The sequence below is a fragment of the Oncorhynchus nerka genome, linkage group LG14 (genome assembly GCF_034236695.1).
Source record: "Oncorhynchus nerka isolate Pitt River linkage group LG14, Oner_Uvic_2.0, whole genome shotgun sequence".
Taxonomy (NCBI): Eukaryota; Metazoa; Chordata; class Actinopteri; order Salmoniformes; family Salmonidae; genus Oncorhynchus; species Oncorhynchus nerka.
The window spans coordinates 63,650,929-63,674,263 of NC_088409.1; the positions used below are offsets into that span (position 1 = coordinate 63,650,929).

Below are 23,335 nucleotides of genomic sequence, written 5' to 3' on the forward strand. Positions count from 1 at the left end.
ACAAAATGTTTTCTATTGCACGCCTTACAGATCGCGACACAGGTGTGTGTCTCATCAGGGCTGTGTTGGTGGGTTCAGACTTACGTTGGGATGGCCGTCTCGCAGCAGCTTGTGGAAGACGTGGCAAAACTTCCAGCAGAGCACCGCATTGCTGGAGAGCGGTAGACGGTTGACCGCCGCCCAGAAAGTGTGGGCGCCCTTCTCATGGTGGGTCCCCAAGATACAGGGTGAGACAGACCAGTCAAGGAGAAACACGAGGGAGATGACAGAGAGCACACATATTCTGACGAAGGCTGCTGGGGGGGGGGGGGGGGTTTAACATAGAGAGGTGTTTTGCTTGCCTATTCAACTTCCATTGTTCTCTCAAGAGGGGCTGAAAATCTCCCACACATCTCACAATGACCGTTACAGAGCAGTCTGTCTCTCGGTCTCTCTCTCTCATACACACACACACACACACACACACACACACACACTAATGGCCTGGTCCCGGCAGGCATCAGGGTCACGTTCCATTATTGTTTTGCACGAACACAACCCTGAGTCATGAAGGAACAAGAGCTTGCACAAACACATGGGAGTCAACATAAACACAGCTCTCCTTTCTCTATAGTCAGAGAGAAACCGATTCTATCCAACACACACACACACACTACCACTATGCACGCACGCACACACACTGCACAACTAACATCGACACTGCACACACAGTGCCCCACACACACACACACACAAACACACAGCGACACACCCGGCTCGACAAAGAGGATATTCCTGGCATGCTTCTCTTTGACGGCGACCTCCTGCGTGTTGATGGCCTTGTTGATGCTCACAGCCTGTGCAGAGGAGGAAGTGGAGAGGGAGAGAGGAAAGAGAAAAGCATTGCACTGATTGGTGTTCTCATAGTCCTCACTTGAGGAAGACACACACCACACTCAGAATGATCTTTTTTATATGAATTATCAGATGCCAAAGTGAATTACAATTAGTTACACATACAGTAGGCTACAGGTCTATGTGGCCCATGATGTGTCAATCAAAGCCTAAAACTGATGTTTCCAACACCATACTCTAACTAAACCATTGGAACACACACACGGCGACTATAAAAATATATAAATAGATCAGTAACAAAGAGAATATTTGTAGCCTACTTATTTATACTGAATATTCAAGAACGCAATCCTCAGTAAATCCTGGCACAGTGTGGGCTTCACTTGGGGTGGTGGTAGCCTACCTCCAGTCGAGAGGTTTAAACAAACAGGGCTGAGCAAATGCCAAGAACACACACACACACACACATCACAACCCCATAAGCCAGGTAAACGTCTGATTCCTCTCACACACACTCCCATAAAGCCCAGTGCTTCCATACAATGGGCCCCACTAAAATACCACCAGCCACACAGAAGAAGAATCATTTCACTTCAGGGTTGTCATTTTTCAATTTAGGAGACATTCTTTTAACTTATGTGTAAAGAGCCACATCAGTATCCCTTTCAGGCCTATTAGGAGTATCCCTTTCAGGCCTATTAGGAGTATCCCTTTCAGGGCTATTTGATCTCGGCCTCCATCTGAGAGGAAAAGCAGCCCCGCTATGCACCTCCACCTCTTCTCTGAGCCTTTAAATCAGGGATTGCCAACTCTGATGGGGGTCACAAAAAAATCGGAACTTATAAGGGGCCGCAGTGACTCGCGGGTCTACGTACCCACATCCATACCCACACATGCAGTCAGAGCCGGCCTTATTCTTTTGGGGGCCCTATGCTATATTTTGTTAGGGGGGCCCCCTACCTTGAAAAAAACATTTGCGGCCTCCCACAGAGGAGAGAAAGTGAGTTAATTTCCTGCAATTCTACACATTTTACCAAGGGGCAAAGAGAAAATGTGGCAGTTTTAAAGCAAGTTTGATGCAATTCTATACATTTTGCCATGGGGCAGTCAGAAATGTTTGCAATTGTTATGCTTATTTCCTGCAATTCTACAAATTTTTGCTCAGACTTATGCCATGTTAATATGATATCTGAGTGAGTGACTTACAAAATCAAAAACGGGGGCCGTCCCCGGTCCATAAATCGACCATGATTACTACAAGTTTAGATAACTGGCTAGACTAACTTAGCAATCAAACATGGGCTGACATGGGCTAATTGAGTGACTATCATTGACTGATATAACAAGAGAAAAACTGCTGATGCACATCCACATTTTGAAATGGCACCTGGTGTATTCTACTACTCTAACTCTCAACAGTACGTTGAGACCCTAACTCTCAACAGTACGTTGAGACCCTAACTCTCAACAGTACGTTGAGACCCTAACTCTCAACAGTACGTTGAGACCCTAACTCTCAACAGTACGTTGAGACCCTAACTCTCAACAGTACGTTGAGACCTAACTCTCAACAGTACGTTGAGACCCTAACTCTCAACAGTACGTTGAGACCCTAACTCTCAACAGTACGTTGAGACCCTAACTCTCAACAGTACGTTGAGACCCTAACTCTCAACAGTACGTTGAGACCCTAACTCTCAACAGTACGTTGAGACCCTAACTCTCAACAGTACGTTGAGACCCTAACTCTCAACAGTACGTTGAGACCCTAACTCTCAACAGTACGTTGAGACCAACTGAATTCCTAAAACTTTTTTTTCCTCTCCATTTTTAGAAATTGATCTGTGGGCCTACAAAAGGGGGGGGGGCACCAGTTGCCCATCTCTGCTTTAAATGAATACCGGTGTCACATCTAGCATGTTGTCCGATAAAGAACAGTGATATTGAAGTCTGAAGTGGAGTGGCTGGAGGGTCACGAAAGGACAGGCCAGGTTGAATCACCTCACTTCCCCCAGATGTCCTGAGTCCTCTCTGGGAGGGGAAGCAGATGGTGATAAATCATCACAGGTTCACTTCACTGGGAGCGCAGGCAGTGCGTTGGTCTCACACGAAGGAATGACTTGCTGACCATGGCATTCAGAGGAATAACCTAGGAGTAGTGCACTACACAGTCATGCTCGATTGGTGATTATTTAGACACCTTGTTCATTCGGACATGTAGATTGTTTCTCTAGTGATCAAATCAACAAACCTTTATACACACACTAAGGACGCAAGAGTCATGATAAGAGTAGACAAAGTAGCCTGTTTCTTTCTTTCTGTCTTTTTCTCTCAGCCTCATTACAAATGGCATATTCACAGCTCAAGGTGACAAAGACGGGCTTTGTCTTGACAAGATCGATTCACAGGGTGACTGTCTAATTAAGTCACAGCTGTGCCTTCTGAAGAGGAGAAGGAGGACAAGGATAAAGAGAGGAATGCAGAGCTGGCCAACATCTCTCAACACACACTGCTCCCTGGTTCAAATTCCACTCCATCCATGTCTCTGTGCTTAGCTTGTATCCCTGCCGAGGACGAACCACAAAACATGCTCAGCTCTACTAGTCATGCCTTCGATCATTAAACATACATGCAGGGTTGATATGGACACTGGTGCTACAGGTGGAACACCTGTTGCTACATAATCAAGCACAAGCCAAGCGATTTGTGTGTATGCCATGATGTCAACACTGCACCCAGAGCCATATATCTGACCAAAGTATCCTGTGGCTTCCTCTGTGTTTACTGACAACGACAGGCAAGCGAATGTGACCTTTTCAAGTGTCACCATTGTTTGTCTGAGAATCTACTGCGGGATGGATGAGACGTATTGAAAACAGCTCTGCAGGAGTCTGGACAAAGGACAATATCTCATATCTGGATTTCACTTGCAAATACAGTCCAAAACATTCAGAATCTTCTTTGCTGAACAAGTCCAAAACGCAACAATTTCAAAGATTTTACTGAGTTACAGTTCATACGGAAATCGGTCCATTGAAATACAAATAATTAGTCCCTAATCTATGGATTTCACATGAATGGGAATACAGACATGCATCTGTTGGTCACAGATATATTTTTAAAAGCTAGGGGTGTGGAAAAAACAAACAAATTAACTGTCAGTATCTGGTGTGACCACCATTTGCATCAGATTGACATCTCCTTTGTATAAAGTTGATCAGGCAGTTGATTGGCCTGTGAAAGGTTGTCCCATTCCTCTTAGAATGGCTGTGCAAAGTTGCTGGATATTGGCCGGAACCGGAACACACTGTCATATACGTCGATTCAAGGCATACCAAACATGCTCAATGGGTGACATGTCTGGTGAGTATGCAGGCCATGGAAGAAATTATATATTTTCAGCATCCAGGGATTGTGTACAGATCCTTGCAACATGGGGCCGTGGATTACGCTGAAATGGGGTGATGGCGGCAGATGAATGGCGTGACAATGGGCCTCAGGATCTCGTCACGTTATCTCCATGCATTGAAATTGCCATCGATAAAATCCAATCGGTGTTAGTAGCCTATGCCTGCCCATACCATAACCCCAAGGCCACCACTCTGTTCACAACGTTGACATCAACAAACTGCTCGCCCACACAACGCCATACAGGGTCTGCGGTTGTGAGGCCAGTTGGACAAACTGTCAAATTCTCTCAAATGACATTGGAGGCGGCTTATGGTAGAGACATGAACATTCATTTATCTGGCAACAGCTCTGGTGGACATTCCTGCAGTCAACATGCCAAATGGGTTGTGTGACAAAACTACACATTTTAGAGTGGCCTTTTATTGTCCCTAGCACAAGGTGCACCTGTGTAATGATCATGCTGTTTAATCAGCTTCTTGATATGCCACACCTATCAGGTGGATGGATTATCTTGGCAAAGGAGAAATGCTCACTAACCGGGGTGTAAACAAATTTGTGCCAAACTTTTTTGTGAAATACAAAATTGAACATTTCTGGGATATTTTATTTCAGCTCATGAAACATGGGACCAACACTTTCCATGGTGCATTTATATTTTTGTTCAGTGTAAAAATAGCACTACCGTTACATTTCAGTCAAATCCCCACACCATTTATTTGCGTAATTTTTTTTTTTTTTAAAACGTTCAAAATTCCAAGGAACGATGGAAGGCTCCCAGCACTTTTGCAAGCAGTTCCCACACAGGAACGACCCAATTAGTCCACAGTGCGACTTTGTCGTCCGTCTGAAAGAGAGTGCCAGCTGCTCAGGACTCCTGGCAAGCCAATGGGACTAGAAGCTGGAGCGGCTCGCTGGCATCGACAGGCCTATTAACTCGTCTCGTCGCAGCATGGCCAGCCGATGAAGTGAGATGATGACTGCTAGAAAATTGAATTAGTAGGTGAGAAACAGACTGTGGTGGTGGGTGTGTTGCGGTTGGGGAGATTAGACAGAGGATGAGGCTTGCCTCACAGACAGACTAGTCTGGACTGGGCCCACCTATGTAATGCACAGAGAACTCTAGAGGCCTCTCCTGTTGTCATTGATATGCTAGTCCTCGCCTGGCTGTGTGGCAGTGACACTGTCAAGAAACAAACCCAAATGGCCTCAACACTTGTTGAGCTTAAAGGATAAATGCAAGCAATATGGTGAAAACTCCACCCAGCCTATCAGAAGACAAGGTGAAGGAATTACCATACTGCTTAAACCTATCAGATCCTTTGAGATCTACAAGAGTGCCCAGGCTTTAGGGGTGGATTGGGATTCAGTACGAGCCTGTCTTGTCTAGTACTGAGCAGGACATAGCCGGTGCCTTAAAAGCCGCCCGGTCAGTGCCTGTTTAATAATGCAGCGATCTCTCATTGATGAGTCATTTCCCCAAAGAAAGCATTTGAATAATGGTTTTGACTGCTTGACATGAACATGACTAACGGCCCATCCCATGGCATAATGGGGAACATTTTGCATTGCAAGTTTTTCCTGCAGACATATCGGTACTAGGACACGAGATGATTTTGACGACAACGCAGTATGTTTTTATCACTACTCTAGGAAAACGGTTGAAGAGCAGAATAAAGTTAATGATGGTTGAAAAACATCTGCATTGATTGGATTAATGCAATCAATCCAATCAAAATAATAGTCTAAATAAAGGAGCCTGGGTTCTCATGAGTTTGGCGAGCTTCTATCCATACATAATCTACATGGCTGACAGGGAAGAAGAGTGCTTTTTGGTTAGTGGTCTTGATAGATAGCGTTTCAGATGATCTGCTGTTCACGCTGTGCTGAAACCACACCAGAACACAAGCAGGGGCCAAGCGGCACAAACTATTCCCTGTTCCCACAGTGCTTTCATCAGGCACCGTGGACTGGAGGTGCACGGCGGGCTGCTGCGGTGGTACTGCTAAGACTTGCCCACCACCTCAAGAGGAATGGGTAAACAGGGAAGGATGGGGGGAGGGAATGAAAACAGGAAATATGGATGGCTGCCTGTGAATGCGTCGCCACTGTACACAGAGGTGCTGTGGTGGGGAGAGGGTCAGTGGGTCTGGGGGGGTGAAAGAGAGCAGGGGGAGAGGGGTGCTCAGTCAGGCTTGCTGTCTTGGCACACCCTGTCCAGCCCATTTCCTGCCTGTCGAAAAATGCACCCAGCTCCTCCACTATTCCTCCTCCTCCTCAGGCCTAGTACCCGGTGCCAACCCAAACAGACCTCACAGCTCCCCTTTTATAATGTTTCCTTTGCCAGCATCTTCCAGGCCAATGGTCAACTGGACATAGTTTTAAACGTTTACCTCCCCACCTGAGGTCAGGCACGCACACACACAATTTGTAGCTGTTTGACACCAATAGTGCTCTCCTGCTGACAAGGATTGCTTGAGATGGAAATTTTGAAATAACTAAAAACATGTAATAGCCACTTCCTGAAAAGTTACTCACTTCACATTACGTCACACTAGACAGGCTGTGTGAAAACAAGTCATCATACTATGCACTTAAAAACACACCTTTTTAGGAAGCAAATGTGAAAACCTAAAACCAAGCATATTACTAACGTCCCTCAAAGCAACAAGTTGTAAAAGCCATAGAGTGTAAAAGTGAGAGGGTTTAGGTTATATTATTTCTTCAGGTTGGAACTCCACCAATCTTAAAAGGTCAGCACACTGAAAAGGGCCCTCTATGTTACTTGTTTCGGTAAAGGAGCATTTGACAAATTTGCTCACATTTCTGACGTCGATTTCCACTCCCATGGAACACTCACTCTACACCTCTAAGAGCCTGGCACGGTAGGGAAAGGAAACATAAAAGACAATCCCTCCAGCATGGCCACTCTTCCTGTCTATGTGAACATAAAGCCAACATGGATTAGACCAGGGTTGTGTTCATTAGGGCACACCGTAGCAAAATGTTTTGCAACAGAAACTGAGTGTTCTTATTGGACAAGTTTAGATTTTACTTAAATGGGGAGGGACAGAGTATTTCCTGGTCAGGTCATGTGCACACAAACAAAACACAGGACCTTACTCAGGACCAAAGTAAGACAAAATACTGGAAATATACTGTCCAGAATCAAACTGGTAGGCCTAAATATTTTGTACACTGAATAGGTATATACTACTGTATTGTCGCCCTACTTCTCATTGTCTCATGTCTATTAAGACTCCATTATCAAATCAAATGTATTTATAAAGCCCTTCTTAGATCAGCTGATATCTCAAAGTGCTGTACAGAAACCCAGCCTAAAACCCCAAACAGCAAGCAATGCAGGTGTAGAAGCACGGTGGCTAGGAAAAACGCCCTAGAAAGGCCAAAACCTAGGAAGAAACCTAGAGAGGAACCAGGCTATGAGGGGTGGCCAGTCCTCTTCTGGCTGTGCCGGTTGGAGATTATAACAGAACATGGCCAAGATGTTCAAATTTTCATAAATGACCAGCATGGTCAAATAATAATAATCACAGTAGTTGTCGAGGGTGCAACAGGTCAGCACCTCAAGAGTAAATGTCAGTTGGCTTTTAATAGCCGATCATTGAGCGTATCTCTACCGCTCCTGCTGTCTCTAGAGAGTTGAAAACAGCAGGTCTGGGACAGGTAGTACGTCCGGTGAACAGGTCAGGGTTCCATAGCCGCAGGCAGAACAGTTGAAACTGTAGCAGCAGCACGGCCAGGTGGATTATCAGTTCAAAACCGCCAGCATTGAGCTAGTCAAAGTCTATAACCTCACCGACAACAGCTTTTGTTCCTGTGGGGCTTGGGCTGGAAGACAGGACGGCAGGTGGTTGAAGAGACATACTGGCCGGAGTGTGGACCTTGGGGGCCAAAGGCCCTGGCATAATAAAACCTAAACCCCATGGTCCGTTTACGAGCCTCCTTTGACAAGACAGCTTTCTGCAGCCTCCTGTGAAGGAGGCCTCCTATCTGCTTTGTGTAACTAGTGGAGCTAACTTCCTGAAGAAGTGCCGATGTCATAAAAGTAAAAGGGCAAGCACATCAAGCCGCTGAATTAGTTTGTGGTTTCTCTATGGACATTTCCACTAATTTACCTTGATAAAGACCCTATGACACTGTAGAAATGTAATACAGTCTTACAATACTAGGTTTTAGTTCACCTTAACAACAGTAGTGGGCCCTCTTTGAGAACGATTCGATATCTGCTTTCGATTCTTGCATCTGCCAAGAGTGTTGATGTTTTCATACCGTTGTCTCTCAGTGCATGACATAAATAACCAAAGCAGAGGAGGCTGAGCTAAGAGGACACTGACAGGCAGGTGGCAGGCAGGCCTTTATCTTCCTCTGGTCGAGAGAGAGGAACTTGTCTCAGAGAGCAGCCTTGAGGCTTCGCCTGTTTGATCCAGAGCGGTGAACAGCGCTCCAATAACATATTTATAACGTGACTTTGAGCAACCGGTGTTGCTTCCAAGAACAACGGAGGAACGTATTCCATCACAACCGGTGTTTGCCTCAAACAAACTGTTGTGTGTGTGTGTGTTCAACGGTTACCTCCACATCAATGAGATTTCAGGAGGAGCACAAAGCTTGGTATTGACCCCCTTCCCCCACCCCTCTATACAGAGCTATAGTAGCCTACTACATCATGTTGGCATTGAAAGGGCAGTCTTGGTGCTTTGGCCCTGCTAGTGCACCTGCTCTGGAACTCTCACACCAAGTCCAGCCAGTGTTGAACTGACCCTGAGGGGGGATTTCTCAAGTGGGGATTCCCCTATTCACAAATGACTAAATCAATGCTCTCCATCTGCTGCCATTCATGATCAATCATACAAAACAGCATGCATAGCCTCTATCACTATCAGCCATGATATTTGCAATGACACTCATGAAGTAACAAACATGTGATGGTTCTCTATCAATAAGAGTGATTATTATTCCCGAACTAATCATGTATGGTTTGTAACGCTATATCTTATGTCCCTGGTGGTTAGTAAAATATTTTAAATGTATTGTGCAATCCAACCTATTAGTAGATATGCTGCTGTCTCTAGTAGCCTTATACAAAGTATTTAACTGACCCACGACACGAATTGCAAAGTAGCTGGGCTACCATAAGTCTGACTGACATCGCTTTCCTCCAAGAAAACAACACTATAGTCAGATAGCTATTTTGATATTCTAGTCACCGTGGAAAACGTGCGCGTGCTTACGTTATCTAATGACCATAGAAAACGGGCCAATGTGAGAAAATAAGGGGGAAACATCCGATCAGTCGGGGGAAATTCATTAGCAAACTATAGCCCAATACACTAGTTATAGCCTACACTAAAACATGCATCCGACTAGAGTCTGGACTATCCTATAACAATCCATAGCATACACGGCCAACTTAAAAAACACCACTCGATACAGTTGCATGATCAGCAAATTATTTAGAGCGACCATGAACATATATCCCGAAGGCAGTATCCTAACTTGTAATTTCCTAAATAAACAAACCTGGTAACAAATTAGTTCGCTCTCACCCCGAACACACATATTTGTTGCGCCTTTGTAACAATGTTCACTGGAAAAATAAATCGATATCTGGAAACCTACCATTTTACTAAGATCCATAGTCCCAGAAAAATGCAGGGTGGCTGTGAGCTCAAAGACGAATCCGGTCGATGGCAATACTTCGACAGAATCGTCTACAACTGGGAAATTAGAAATCTAGAATCGCTTATGAGGTAGACGGTAGAGGGTGGTGGAGTGGACCCGTTAACTCAACATGTGTCCCGATTTGATTTGATATCAAATTCTCTCCAATTCCTTTCCTTCCGTGTCCCTTCTCCCGGTCCTACGTGCTCAGTTAACAGTGGGGGCTCCCAGCCACAGCATCCGACTGTCGAGAAGCGGAACAGAACTGTCTCGAAAACGACAACCTACTTCTAGAGTAGGCTACACACGGGAACATCTCCCTCTCGTGTATTTTTTGAATATGTTGTATAGCATTGTAGATTGCAATATTTAAAATAAATATATATTTCTAAACAGGACGGCAGGTGGTTCTAAACATCAAGAATTGAATATCTGTCCGGGGATTTTGTGTAAACAACAGCGTGCTCTCTCTGTGAAACAATAGGTGCAGACTGGGGATGGCACAAACCCCCGCCCAAACTAACTTCGTACCTCACCATGTAACAAATTATACTATCCTGAAAAAATATCAAATACACGATGAGACGGCGAGACACTAGACCAGCGCGGCTCGGGCACACTGCAAATCATCATGATGGTAAACAATGTAACTTTCCACAACCAGTGCAACAGTGTAACAAATCATCTGTGATTTGGGGACTGCTTATATCATAACATTACTGTCTGATATAGGCCTATATTTCTGGGCCATATTGAAATAGGATGTGCTATACGAAAAGGGTAGCCTACAGTAGCATAATTAAAGTAAGTCACTGTCAATATCAAAGTTATACGGTGACACTGCAAAAAGGAGCCGTTTTCAGTCTTCAACTATGCTGAGGCAATGTGGTTATAAACTTTAGCTTACATCAGTCATTTTAGGTAAATAGTGCCCTCCTCTGGTTACTCTCAGACAGAGGTTTATATCATAATCGTGAAATTAATTGCACTGTCTGGAATCTTCACACACAAAATCAAACAGCTCAGATCATTTCAGATAGCTAAAAAAACAACTTTGACAAAGCACAAACAAGTCAATATTAGACTATGCATATCATTCTTTAGTAATAACCTCAGCAATTTGGTACTGAATATATGAAATTAAGTATTTTTCTGAATTCATTGTGTTGTCATGCATGAAAAGCACATTAACAATTAAAGTTACAATTATTATTATTACTTGGGCCAAGTGAGGAGCATAGTCCACAGTAATCAATATGTGACCCATTCTCCTGCTGGCAGACTGGCCGCTACACACAAACAGACTGTCTTCAGACAAAGCCTGCTCTTCACTACAGTCTCTTCACTTCCTGGTACGGTGTGGGCCAATGGTGTGGGTGGACCCATCGAGCACGGCTCTATGGAGAGCCTGCAATTCTCACATACACTTCTCTAGGCCTTTATGACTATCATGTTTATATTGAGGTCAGTTGTAAAATATTGATTGTTTGAAACAACTGAGTTTCTCTTTTCGTCTGGGTTCCCGTACATAAATTCCGCCTTAGTGAGGGTGGTGCCGAGCACACACAATCACACAATCACACGCCGAGTTAAGGGTGAAAGCCTCTCTGTCTCAATTCTGTGGGCAAAGTTCATATAAATGGCCTTGAACACGGCTGAGACAAAACCGTTCCAGAACAAAAATCTACTTACTGGTATGTCACAACGACATTTAATCGCTGAGTAGGCCCTTCTATCCAGTTGGCCAGACATTAGGGCATAGTAAAATAAAGGTAAAAAATTATAAATCACTACTGTGTGTGAACAGTATCCCCTAAGCTATAATGGATTTACGCAATAATGAAGTCAGAAAGTTAGATCTAAAATCACAAGTATTATTGTAATGATGAACTAAAAGTCAATAATACAAATGTAGGTCCTTGTGATGATGTAACCAAAGCACCCAATGTCCAATCAACTATTTTTTAGGTTTTAAAATATCTAATCCATCCAAATTAAAGCCAGAGTTAATGCCATTTTGATCTCATTTCAGTACTTTGTTCCAATGGTTGACCTGCCACTCATGTCCAGGACTTTTTAATCTACAGCCGGTGCAATGAGGTCACAGGCCAGTGCCTGCTGTTTTTGCTGCCTCAGTGGTTTTAATGGGCCCGGGCCGCTTTCACTCTCCCTGTGCGTGCGTGTGTGTAACTACCCCTCTCCAACTCACCCTGGTTATAATGACAGGGTACAAGCACAGAGTGGGGGTATCTTACAAAGGCAGGAAGAAAAAGGAAGACCAAGAGTGTGTGTAACAGAGAGAGAGAGAGAGAGAGATTAGAGAGTGCTTGTCTGGGTCCGCCATGCTGTGCTGCTTGTGCCCAAGGGACATGGTCGTGGATCCTCCTCCAAATTCCACAGCTGCCAGGGCACCACAGTGCTCCACTAAAGGGGGCACAGGCGGTGGGGTGGGCAGCATTGATTACCAGATAGAGATATAGCAGTGCCACAGCATCTCTTAGTCAAACTAAGGTACATCATCTAAGAAGCAAACTGTTAACATCCTCAAAAGGGTTTCAGAATGACTCTCATGCTCAAAAAGCACAAGTGGATTTCGACACCCACCATCTCAGATTTTTCTGAAAGTTTCTGTTGTTAGAAACAGATAAGATTAGCATTCCTGCAACATAATTTAGTTCAAATATAATTTGATCTAAGAAATTAAGCTAATTGATTGCATCTAAATTGGCAATTTTAATATATAGGATTCATATAATATTCAATAAATCTAGTACCTGACATCTGATTTGGACCAAACCTTTTTCTAACAATTTTTTAAATATTTTTATTTATTTATTTATTTCACCTTTATTTAACCAGGTAGGCTAGTTGAGAACAAGTTCTTATTTGCAACTGCGACCTGGCCAAGATAAAGCATAGCAGTGTGAACAGACAACACAGAGTTACACATGGAATAAACAATTAACAAGTCAATAACACAGTAGAAAAAAAAATGGGCAGTCTATATACAATGTGTGCAAAAGGCATGAGGAGGTAGGCGAATAATACAATTTTGCAGATTAACACTGGGGTGATAAATGATCAGATGGTCATGTACAGGTAGAGATATTGGTGTGCAAAAGAGCAGAAAAGTAAATAAATAAATAAAAAAAACAGTATAAAAACAGTATGGGAATGAGGTAGGTGAAAATGGGTGGGCTATTTACCAATAGGTTTCCAAGATGGCATAGCAGTTCAGACGTCTTTTGTCCTCGTCTTGTCGTGTCGTGTATATATATATATTTACAACTTTTTTTTTTCACATACATTTTATTTTTATTTTCCATCAACTCATCTTCAATACACTCTCCTGCAACCTGCCTCACCAATTGATATGTATAAATACGTATTATTTACCTCAAATCTGCAATCAAATCTGCAATCCTCCAAGAAGCTAGCCAGAAGCTAGTTAGCTTCTTTACTGGCAACTCGTTCGTATTCAGCTAACCACGGTTTGTGGTCATTAGCTATCCTTTAACTCGAAAATCTATCGCCAGTTTTGTACGGCGCAGCGCAGCGCGGCTCGGAACGGAACATACCGGACCGATTTTTTTTCTCTCCATGTCCCTGGATTTCAACTGCTCTCTGGACATTCACTCCCGGATCTCACAGCTAGCTGGCTGCTATCCGTGTGTCTATCTGCTTTCGTCGATTCCGGAGCAAACATCAATTACTCCGGAGCTAGCGAGCTCCGTCAACCACTCCTGAGCTCCGTCAATCACTCCTGGGCTGCAGTCACCTATCCGGACCCGTTTTACTGCCTACACGGAGCCCCTCCGGGCCCTCACAACTGGACTGCCGACGTTATCTACCCGAAGGAGATCCGGCTGGCTCCTCCGTCGCGACGTTACCTGAATGCCCATCTGCGGCCTGCTAACCGTTAGCTGTCTTACCGGATGCTCTCAGAATAGACAATCGGACAATTTATTTATTTTTATTATTAACATGTTTCTTCTTGGGCCTCTATAACTATATCTATTGTTTTTATTTTTTTTGTTGTTGTGTGATTTGGACTAATCCCCTCTACAACACGGAACTCCACTAATCTATTGACGGAACGCAAGAGGTGGCTAACAACAGACCTCCATCCTATGCTAGCTTGCTACCGATGTCCTGGCTAGCTGTCTAAATCGCCGTGACCCCAAACCAACCTCTCCACTCCCTGGACCCTTTTGATCACTCGACTAAGGATGCCTCTCCTTAATGTCAATATGTCTTGTCCATTGCTGTTCTGGTTAGTGTTTATTGGCTTATTTCACTGCAGAGCCTCTAGTCCTGCTCACTATACCTTATCCAACTTATTATTTCCACCACCCACACATGCAATGACATCTCCTGGTTTCAATGTTTCTAGAGACAATATCTCTCTCTTCATCACTCAATACCTAGGTTTACCTCCACTGTACTCACATCCTACCATACCTTTGTCTGTACATTATACCTTGATGCTATTTTATCGCCCCAGAAACCTCCTTTTACTCTCTGTTCCAGACGTTCTAGACGACCAATTCTTATTGCTTTTAGCCGTACCCTTATTCTTCTCCTCCTATGTTCCTCTGGCGATGTAGAGGTGAATCCAGGCCCTGCAGTGCCTAGCTCCACTCCTATTCCCCAGGCGCTCTCTTTTGATGACTTCTGTAACCGTAATAGCCTTGGTTTCATGCATGTTAACATTAGAAGCCTCCTCCCTAAGTTTGTTCTTTTCACTGCTTTAGCACACTCTGCCAACCCGGATGTTCTAGCTGTGTCTGAATCCTGGCTTAGGAAGACCACCAAAAATTCAGAAATTTTAATTCCAAACTACAACATTTTCAGACAAGATAGAACTGCTAAAGGGGGCGGTGTTGCAATCTACTGCAAAGATAGCTTGCAGAGTTCTGTCCTACTATCCAGGTCTGTACCCAAACAATTTGAACTTCTACTTTTAAAAACCCACCTCTCTAAAAACAAGTCTCTCACCGTTGCCGCCTGCTATAGACCACCCTCTGCTCCCAGCTGTGCTCTGGACACCATATGTGAACTGATTGCCCCCCATCTATCTTCAGAGCTCGTGCTGCTAGGCGACCTAAACTGGAACATGCTTAACACCCCAGCCATCCTACAATCTAAACTTGATGCCCTCAATCTCACACAAATTATCAATGAACCTACCAGGTACCCCCCAAAGCCTTAAACACGGGCACCCTCATAGATATCATCCTAACCAACTTCCCCTCTAAATACACCTCTGCTGTCTTCAACCAAGATCTCAGCGATCACTGCCTCATTGCCTGCATCCGTAATGGGTCAGCGGTCAAACGACCTCCACTCATCACTGTAAAACGCTCCCTGAAACACTTCAGCGAGCAGGCCTTTCTAATCGACCTGGCGGGGTGTCCTGGAAGGATATTGATCTCATCCCGTCAGTAGAGGATGCCTGGATATTTTTAAAAATGCCTTCCTAACAATCTTAAATAAACATGCCCCATTCAAGAAAATTAGAACCAGGAACAGATATAGCCCTTGGTTCTCCCCAGACCTGACTGCCCTTAACCAACACAAAAACATCCTATGGCGTTCTGCATTAGCATCGAACAGCCCCGTGATATGCAGCTGTTCAGGGAAGCTAGAAACCGTTATACACAGGCAGTTAGAAAAGCCAAGGCTAGCTTTTTCAAGCAGAAATTTGCTTCCTGCAACACTAACTCTAAAAAGTTCTGGGACACTGTAAAGTCCATGGAGAATAAGAACACCTCCTCCCAGCTGCCCACTGCACTGAAGATAGGAAACACTGTCACCACTGATAAATCCACCATAATTGAGAATTTCAATAAGCATTTTTCTACGGCTGGCCATGCTTTCCACCTGGCAACTCCTACCCCGGTCAACAGCACTGCACCCCCAACAGCAACTCGCCCAAGCCTTCCCCATTTCTCCTTCTCCCAAATCCATTCAGCTGAAGTTCTGAAAGAGCTGAAAAATCTGGACCCCTACAAATCAGCCGGGCTAGACAATCTGGACCCTTTCTTTCTAAAATTATCTGCCGAAATTGTTGCCACCCCTATTACTAGCCTGTTCAACCTCTCTTTCTTGTCATCTGAGATTCCCAAAGATTGGAAAGCAGCTGCGGTCATCCCCCTCTTCAAAGGGGGGACACTCTTGACCCAAACTGCTACAGACCTATATCTATCCTACCATGCCTTTCTAAGGTCTTCGAAAGCCAAGTCAACAAACAGATTACCGACCATTTCGAATCTCACCATACCTTCTCTGCTATGCAATCTGGTTTCAGAGCTGGTCATGGGTGCACCTCAGCCACGCTCAAGGTCCTAAACGATATCTTAACCGCCATCGATAAGAAACATTACTGTGCAGCCGTATTCATTGATCTGGCCAAGGCTTTCGACTCTGTCAACCACCACATCCTTATCGGCAGACTCGACAGCCTTGGTTTCTCAAATGATTGCCTCGCCTGGTTCACCAACTACTTCTCTGATAGAGTTCAGTGTGTCAAATCGGAGGGTCTGCTGTCCGGACCTCTGGCAGTCTCTATGGGGGTGCCACAGGGTTCAATTCTTGGACCGACTCTCTTCTCTGTATACATCAATGATGTTGCTCTTGCTGCTGGTGAGTCTCTGATCCACCTCTACGCAGACGACACCATCCTGTATACTTCCGGCCCTTCTTTGGACACTGTGTTAACAACCCTCCAGGCAAGCTTCAATGCCATACAACTCTCCTTCCGTGGCCTCCAATTGCTCTTAAATACAAGTAAAACTAAATGCATGCTCTTCAACCGATCGCTACCTGCACCTACCCGCCTGTCCAACATCACTACTCTGGACGGCTCTGACTTAGAATACGTGGACAACTACAAATACTTAGGTGTCTGGTTAGACTGTAAACTCTCCTTCCAGACCCATATCAAACATCTCCAATCCAAAGTTAAATCTAGAATTGGCTTCCTATTTCGCAACAAAGCATCCTTCACTCATGCTGCCAAACATACCCTTGTAAAATTGACCATCCTACCAATCCTCGACTTTGGCGATGTCATTTACAAAATAGCCTCCAATACCCTACTCAACAAATTGGATGCAGTCTATCACAGTGCTATCCGTTTTGTCACCAAAGCCCCATATACTACCCACCATTGCGACCTGTACGCTCTCGTTGGCTGGCCCTCGCTTCATACTCGTCGCCAAACCCACTGGCTCCATGTCATCTACAAGACCCTGCTAGGTAAAGTCCCCCTTATCTCAGCTCGCTGGTCACCATAGCATCTCCCACCTGTAGCACACGCTCCAGCAGGTATATCTCTCTAGTCACCCCCAAAACCAATTCTTTCTTTGGCCGCCTCTCCTTCCAGTTCTCTGCTGCCAATGACTGGAACGAACTACAAAAATCTCTTAAATTGGAAACACTTATCTCCCTCACTAGCTTTAAACACCAACTGTCAGAGCATCTTACAGATTACTGCACCTGTACATAGCCCACCTATAATTTAGCCCAAACAACTACCTCTTTCCTAACTGTATTTAATTTATTTATTTATTTTGCTCCTTTGCACCCCATTATTTTTATTTCTACTTTGCACATTCTTCCATTGCAATACTACCATTCCAGTGTTTTACTTGCTATATTGTATTTACTTTGCCACCATGGCCTTTTTTTGCCTTTACCTCCCTTCTCACCTAATTTGCTCACATTGTATATAGACTTGTTTTTTTTTTACTGTATTATTGACTGTATGTTTGTTTTACTCCATGTGTAACTCTGTGTCGTTGTATGTGTCGAACTGCTTTGCTTTATCTTGGCCAGGTCGCAATTGTAAATGAGAACTTGTTCTCAACTTGCTTACCTGGTTAAATAAAGGTGAAATAAAAAAATAAATAAAAAAATAGACTATGTACAGCTGCAGCGATCGGTTAGCTGATGTTTGAAGTTGGTGAGGGAGATAAAAGTCTCCAACTTCAGCGATTTTTGCAGTTCGTTCCAGTCACAGGCAGCAGAGTACTGGAACGAAAGGCGGCCAAATGAGGTGTTGGCTTTAGGGATGATCAGTGAGATACACCTGCTGGAGCGTGTGCTACGGATGGGTGTTGCCATCGTGACCAGTGAACTGAGATAAGGCGGAGCTTTACCTAGCATGGACTTGTAGATGACCTGGAGCCAGTGGGTCTGGCGACGAATATGTAGCGAGGGCCAGCCGACTAGAGCATACAGGTCGCAGTGATGGGTGGTATAAGGTGCTTTGGTGACAAAACGGATGGCACTATGATAGACTGCATCCAGTTTGCTGAGTAGAGTGTTGGAAGCCATTTTGTAGATGACATCGCCGAAATCGAGGATCGGTAGGATAGTCAGTTTTACTAGGGTAATGAGTAAGACATGAGGAATCCAAATAAATTATCACCCACAGACCCTCCACACCAATCCCCAACAACAAGTATATAGTATCAGTTCTCTATGTCTGACATGTAGTATGGTACTACGGCTCAGAGTATTGTTTCTACATCCTATGTATGTATTCCCAGTGAATTTGGTGATGTTTCCCCCCCCCCCCCTGTTCAGTGAAATTAGTCATTGAAGTTGTTAGGTTTTATGTCCCATCCTACACCGATATTGCCAGGTTCTGGCCACAAGATGGTACTGTTCCAGGTGACTGCTCAATGTTAAAGGGATCGTTAACCAAAATGACTCAATTACATATTGGTTTCCTTACCCTGTAAGCAGTCTATTGAGAAGGTATGACAGTAATCCATGTGTTGGTTTTGTTGTCCACTGCTGTTTCAAATGCTAACTTTTTTGCAAAAAAAAAAAAAAAGAAATGGTGCCAATATTATCCTTTTCACACTCCATGCTCCTTGTCAGACATAGAGAACTGATTGGTGTGGGGTGTAGGGGTTCCATGGGGCGCTTTTGACAATTTCTTTGGATTCTTTGAATATTATATTAATCCTATAAATTAAAAATGGCCAATTTGGGTGCAATCAATTAGCTTAATTTCTCAGAGATCTAATTAGATTTCAACCAAATAATGTTGCAGGAATGCTAGTCTTATCTGTTTCTAACAGAAACAATTTCAGAACAATCTGAGATGGTGTGTGTCATGACTTGCTGAAATGACAAGGAACGAACCGTACTGAATATCCAGAGGCAGCCTGTCTTGGAGAGCTGTGGGATGGAGACAGGCAGGAAGAATCTGGATCTAAATTTAAGACTTAATTATGTAAGCCACATTGCTGTGTGGTGGAGTCACTCTCAGGATGTATCCCACAATAGAAAGCCCCGCCTGGGAGCTGAGAGACCCAGGAGAGGTTCTAAAGTGGGGTGCCAGGCTGAACGGAAGTAGCTTTCTCACAGACGCAGCCATGTTTCTCTCATTTCAGACCACTATCCAGACAGACACGCCGTCATTGTAGCAGGCATTACTGAGCTATGGTTTCTGGCAGTGGGTTAACTGCCTTGCTCAGGGGCAGAATGACAGATTTTTACCGTGTCAGCTCTGGGATTTGATCCGGCAACCTTTCGGTTACTGGCCCAATGCTCCTACCCGCCAGGCTACCTGCAAAGTTGGGCCTGTCATTCCAGAAGAGAAAGAGATCGCAGCTCTGGAAGTTAAATGGCTAATTAAAGTGGTACGGTGTTCAAGTGGAGGTGGACTGTTGAAACGACTAAAATAGTTTCTCTCAAGCTGGTCATTGAGCTCTTTTTTTAAAACAAATGTGCCGTTACGTTTCATGACCGATGGGAAACTGTTACGTAGCAGTACAACTGTGACTCCACAGAGACGCATGGCAGTCCTTCATAAACAAGCACACTGTAGATTCATTCCATCTTCAATTAGAGAGGACACTACTTATTTCAGTTCTCTAAACATGTCATTACATGCATGCTGTATGTGTTATCTGGGCATGGGTGAGGTATTTTTATAACTCTGCGGACAAAATGAAGTAGTGAGTACTCTGAATCTGAACACACCCTTGTTGTTTACCCGACTCTCAGGCTCTAAGAAACCGAGATAGGAGCCCTGGGACCCATGACTTCACCCTTACCACGATCTGTCTACTCTAGAGACTTGTTCTGTGTCAATGCACATTTCTAAACACCATAAAACTCTTATGGTCAGTGGTGTAACAGCACAAACAGATCTGGGACCAGTATAGATTGTATTAGAGTGAACAGAGGTCTTAGAGCAGAGCCACTGGTGGTTTTGGGACAGTGGTGAAAGCCAGGAGATTCAGGCAGATCCAAGCCACAACAGATCAGATTAACTCGGGGCTAATCCCTGTATTAAAGCACAAACAAGATTTCATTGATTCTTCCCTCCGTGGCGAAACAGCTTTAGGACTGCCGTCAAAAATCAACCATAACAAAAACAACTGCTACAACCAGATTAGGAATCGTATCTGAATTGAGCAATTTTGAGAGAAATGTGGTATGATAGGCTAAATGTATAAATGTAGGCTTTAATCTAAAATCAATGTCACAGTCATAGCGCACTATGACTACAAGAGACAGCAAACCTCTGCTCTCTGGATCAATCGTCAGTCCCGCAAATGAGTGCTCAAAAGCTCATTGGCTAATTTAGCAGTGGTTGTAGTAGAAGAGGGGAAAAGCAGGTTGCATCTGCCGCTAAAAAAAACAACCCCAGCAGAGCAGGGTAATTTAAAAGGCTTGATTCATCTGACCTACTTTTTGACTACCCCCCCATCTGGGAAGAGACTGCCAAGCAGGAAGTGTCTTGTCCACGCTGCTCGGCAGCGTGCATGAAAAATGAGCACGCGTTTTTCTATACTACAGCTCGAGTAACAGACTGTCAGCTATATGGGATTGAGAATTCAAAGTACATCCAAACCATTAAAGGGGCCATCTGCAGTCACTGCATCCCATATTTTATTTATAAATTAATGATATGTACCCATTGATTCCCCATCAAAACACAAAATAAAAGCTTGCTTTACTCCAATGTTGTATGTAAATGTAAACAAACACTATATAGCCTCAAAACATGATTAAAACAAAAATGTTGATATCATGGATGGTCAGTCCTTGCATCCATAGCTTGTTCTATGGATAAAAGCAACCATGATAGTCCCACCCAGCTCTCTCTCACACACCTCAGTTTGTAGGCTGATTGTACTTTCCAGAACCCATCACAATATCTCTCAGGCCATTGGTTCTAGTGCTGTGTCCAGGATGCACTTAAAGGCTTTTTATTGCAGTTCGATACATGGTAGTGGTTTTATGGATAGTCCAGGCAGACACATACAGCATTTTGCCTCTCTCTCCACAGTTGTGGGCGTCACCACTCCTGAGTGATGGTAAATCAGACCTCTGTTGTTTATCAGGCAGAATTTCTCAAATAACTAAATCTGTGCTCTTAGGACTGACCTATTTCAACCGTTTTTGATATTGCACTGAAGACCCAACAATGATGTCATGTCTCTATAATCTTTGCAATATCAACTTTGTGACGATAACTTTTCTAATCTAGTAGAAGCTATTTGAGGCATAGCTATCAAACATTCGTATCAAATATGTTACCCACTGCTAAGAATGAGGGATGATGATGATGTTGGCTTGCTGTTGTGTGGTGGTACTATATTACTACATTGTATTACAAACATCGGAAACAATGCATTCCTGTAAACACTCAATCATTTAGGTCAAGTTGGCGCCCACACACACCTTCGTGCATAGATCATGAGCAATGTTCACAGAAAATTCCATGGAAATCCGAACCTGCGAGGCAGCACAAATCACTCAAGCTGATAAACCATGACATGTCCGCAAGTTTTCACGCTGAACGGATCATTGCCAACTTCAATGCAACGGACGGTTCCAACTCGAAGCTTTCACCATAACAATTATAATATCTTCACATTTCTTAGTCCCTTCTAATTCTGTACAAGAAATCCAGAATTCCCACTAAACAAGTGCTTTACCTGACCGCGTTCAAAGTTCTCCTTTTCAAGTTCTAAACTGTTGGCACCACCGGTCCGACGAATCAGCGCTTTGGGAATTGGGTTCGGTACTTGCTGCATGGAGCTCTTCACTCGGTCCATTGTGTCTCTTTAGAATTTCCACTGAAAATTTATATTTCTACAGAGATATCGTCAAATTATTCATAAAATTGGACAATAATAGTTCAGGCAGTCGACAAAATTCAGGAGGTCATTTCGCCTGTCCACCGCGTCTCCCTCTGTAGACGATGTCATGTTTTTTAAGCTGCGTTCGTAACCAAGTAGGAGGTGGGAATTTACTAGTTGTGAAGTCGTAAATTAATTCATGTGCTTTGAATACGTTGAGAAACGCTCATGCCCAACAAGCTGTGTTAACCATAAACTCAAACTACAGCTATCAAGCTTGTAAACAAATGATAGTGTTCAGAAAACATATTAATAGATTGCTTGTTATAGTTAATGCTTTGTTTTTTTTTGCACGAAACTGCCAAAATGCTATTATCAAGGTCGTTTTCTTAGTATGTGACGTCAGATGTCAGCATGTGGGAGAAATGGGAGCTCAGTATGATAGACGAGTTTCCCACTGGTAATGATCAATTGGAGGGCCGTTCAAGCAGATTTTTCGTATGTAGTAAATTTCCACTTCCCACTTGGTTAAGAATGCAGCATTAAGCCTGATGTACAGTGAGGTTGCTGGTTGCACTAAGCTGATTTTAAAATATAATCCCAATGCTCTCATGTTGATTACCTTTCTCCCTATGCAGTCTAAATCAGCTTTTTTGCAAATGTGCTGCACTGTTTTGACACTGATGAACTAGGGCAATAGTTACCCAAACCATAGAAATAGATAGAGGACTTATTTTTTGTAGCTGTGCTATTATAGCGTCTGTGACAGCATGGGCAGTGCCATTGAGGCTATCTCCATTTTGAAGTAGTCAATTTTCTTCTTCACGATTGGCTAAACCTTCCTGATGACCCGGTTGGACATGACTCCAGCAGTGTCACCAGAATGGATCAGCCAATGAAGTTGGAAGTCCAACCTGGACTCAGAAGTCAACATAACATAGTACATGTAAATCCGGGACATGCCAATGCTACATTTTGAATGGTAGGTATTAATTTGTGGATGTCCGTCAACCATGTCATATGATGTTACGAATTCCAATTTGTATGATATGTTACGAATTGTAATTCGCACAGTATGTTACAAATCTGCTAAACGTAAGATATGTTACAAATTCCAATTTGTTGTGGCTAACATTAGCTAAGTAAGGTTAGGGTTAAGGTTAGGAGTTAGGTAAAAGGGTTAATGTTAGGGTTAGCTAACATGCTAAGAAGGTGTAAAGTAGCTAAAAAGATGTAATTAGTTGCAAAGTTGCTAATTATCTAAAAAGCTAAAGTTGTCCGTGATGAGATCCGAA

At 43.7% G+C, this 23,335-nt stretch overlaps 1 protein-coding gene across 3 annotated transcripts in view; it reads right to left on the reverse strand.

Moving 5' to 3' along the window:
- LOC115141678 (huntingtin-interacting protein 1-like) overlaps positions 1–22,166 on the reverse strand; it is a 49,371-nt gene extending 27,205 nt beyond the window's left edge. For 2 of the 3 annotated variants that reach the window (XM_065000258.1, XM_065000257.1), the window contains exons 1-3: positions 21,897–22,166; positions 773–836; positions 85–227 (exon numbers count right to left, since the gene is read on the reverse strand). In XM_065000258.1, the coding sequence (XP_064856330.1) occupies positions 85–227; positions 773–836; positions 21,897–22,016 (327 nt within the window). In that variant the 5' untranslated portion in view covers positions 22,017–22,166. Of the gene's footprint in view, positions 1–84; positions 228–772; positions 837–9,885; positions 10,194–21,896 lie in introns of those variants that run through there. The other variant, XM_065000259.1, reaches the window with a different exon arrangement.
- Between the last annotated feature and the right edge of the window lie 1,169 nt (positions 22,167–23,335).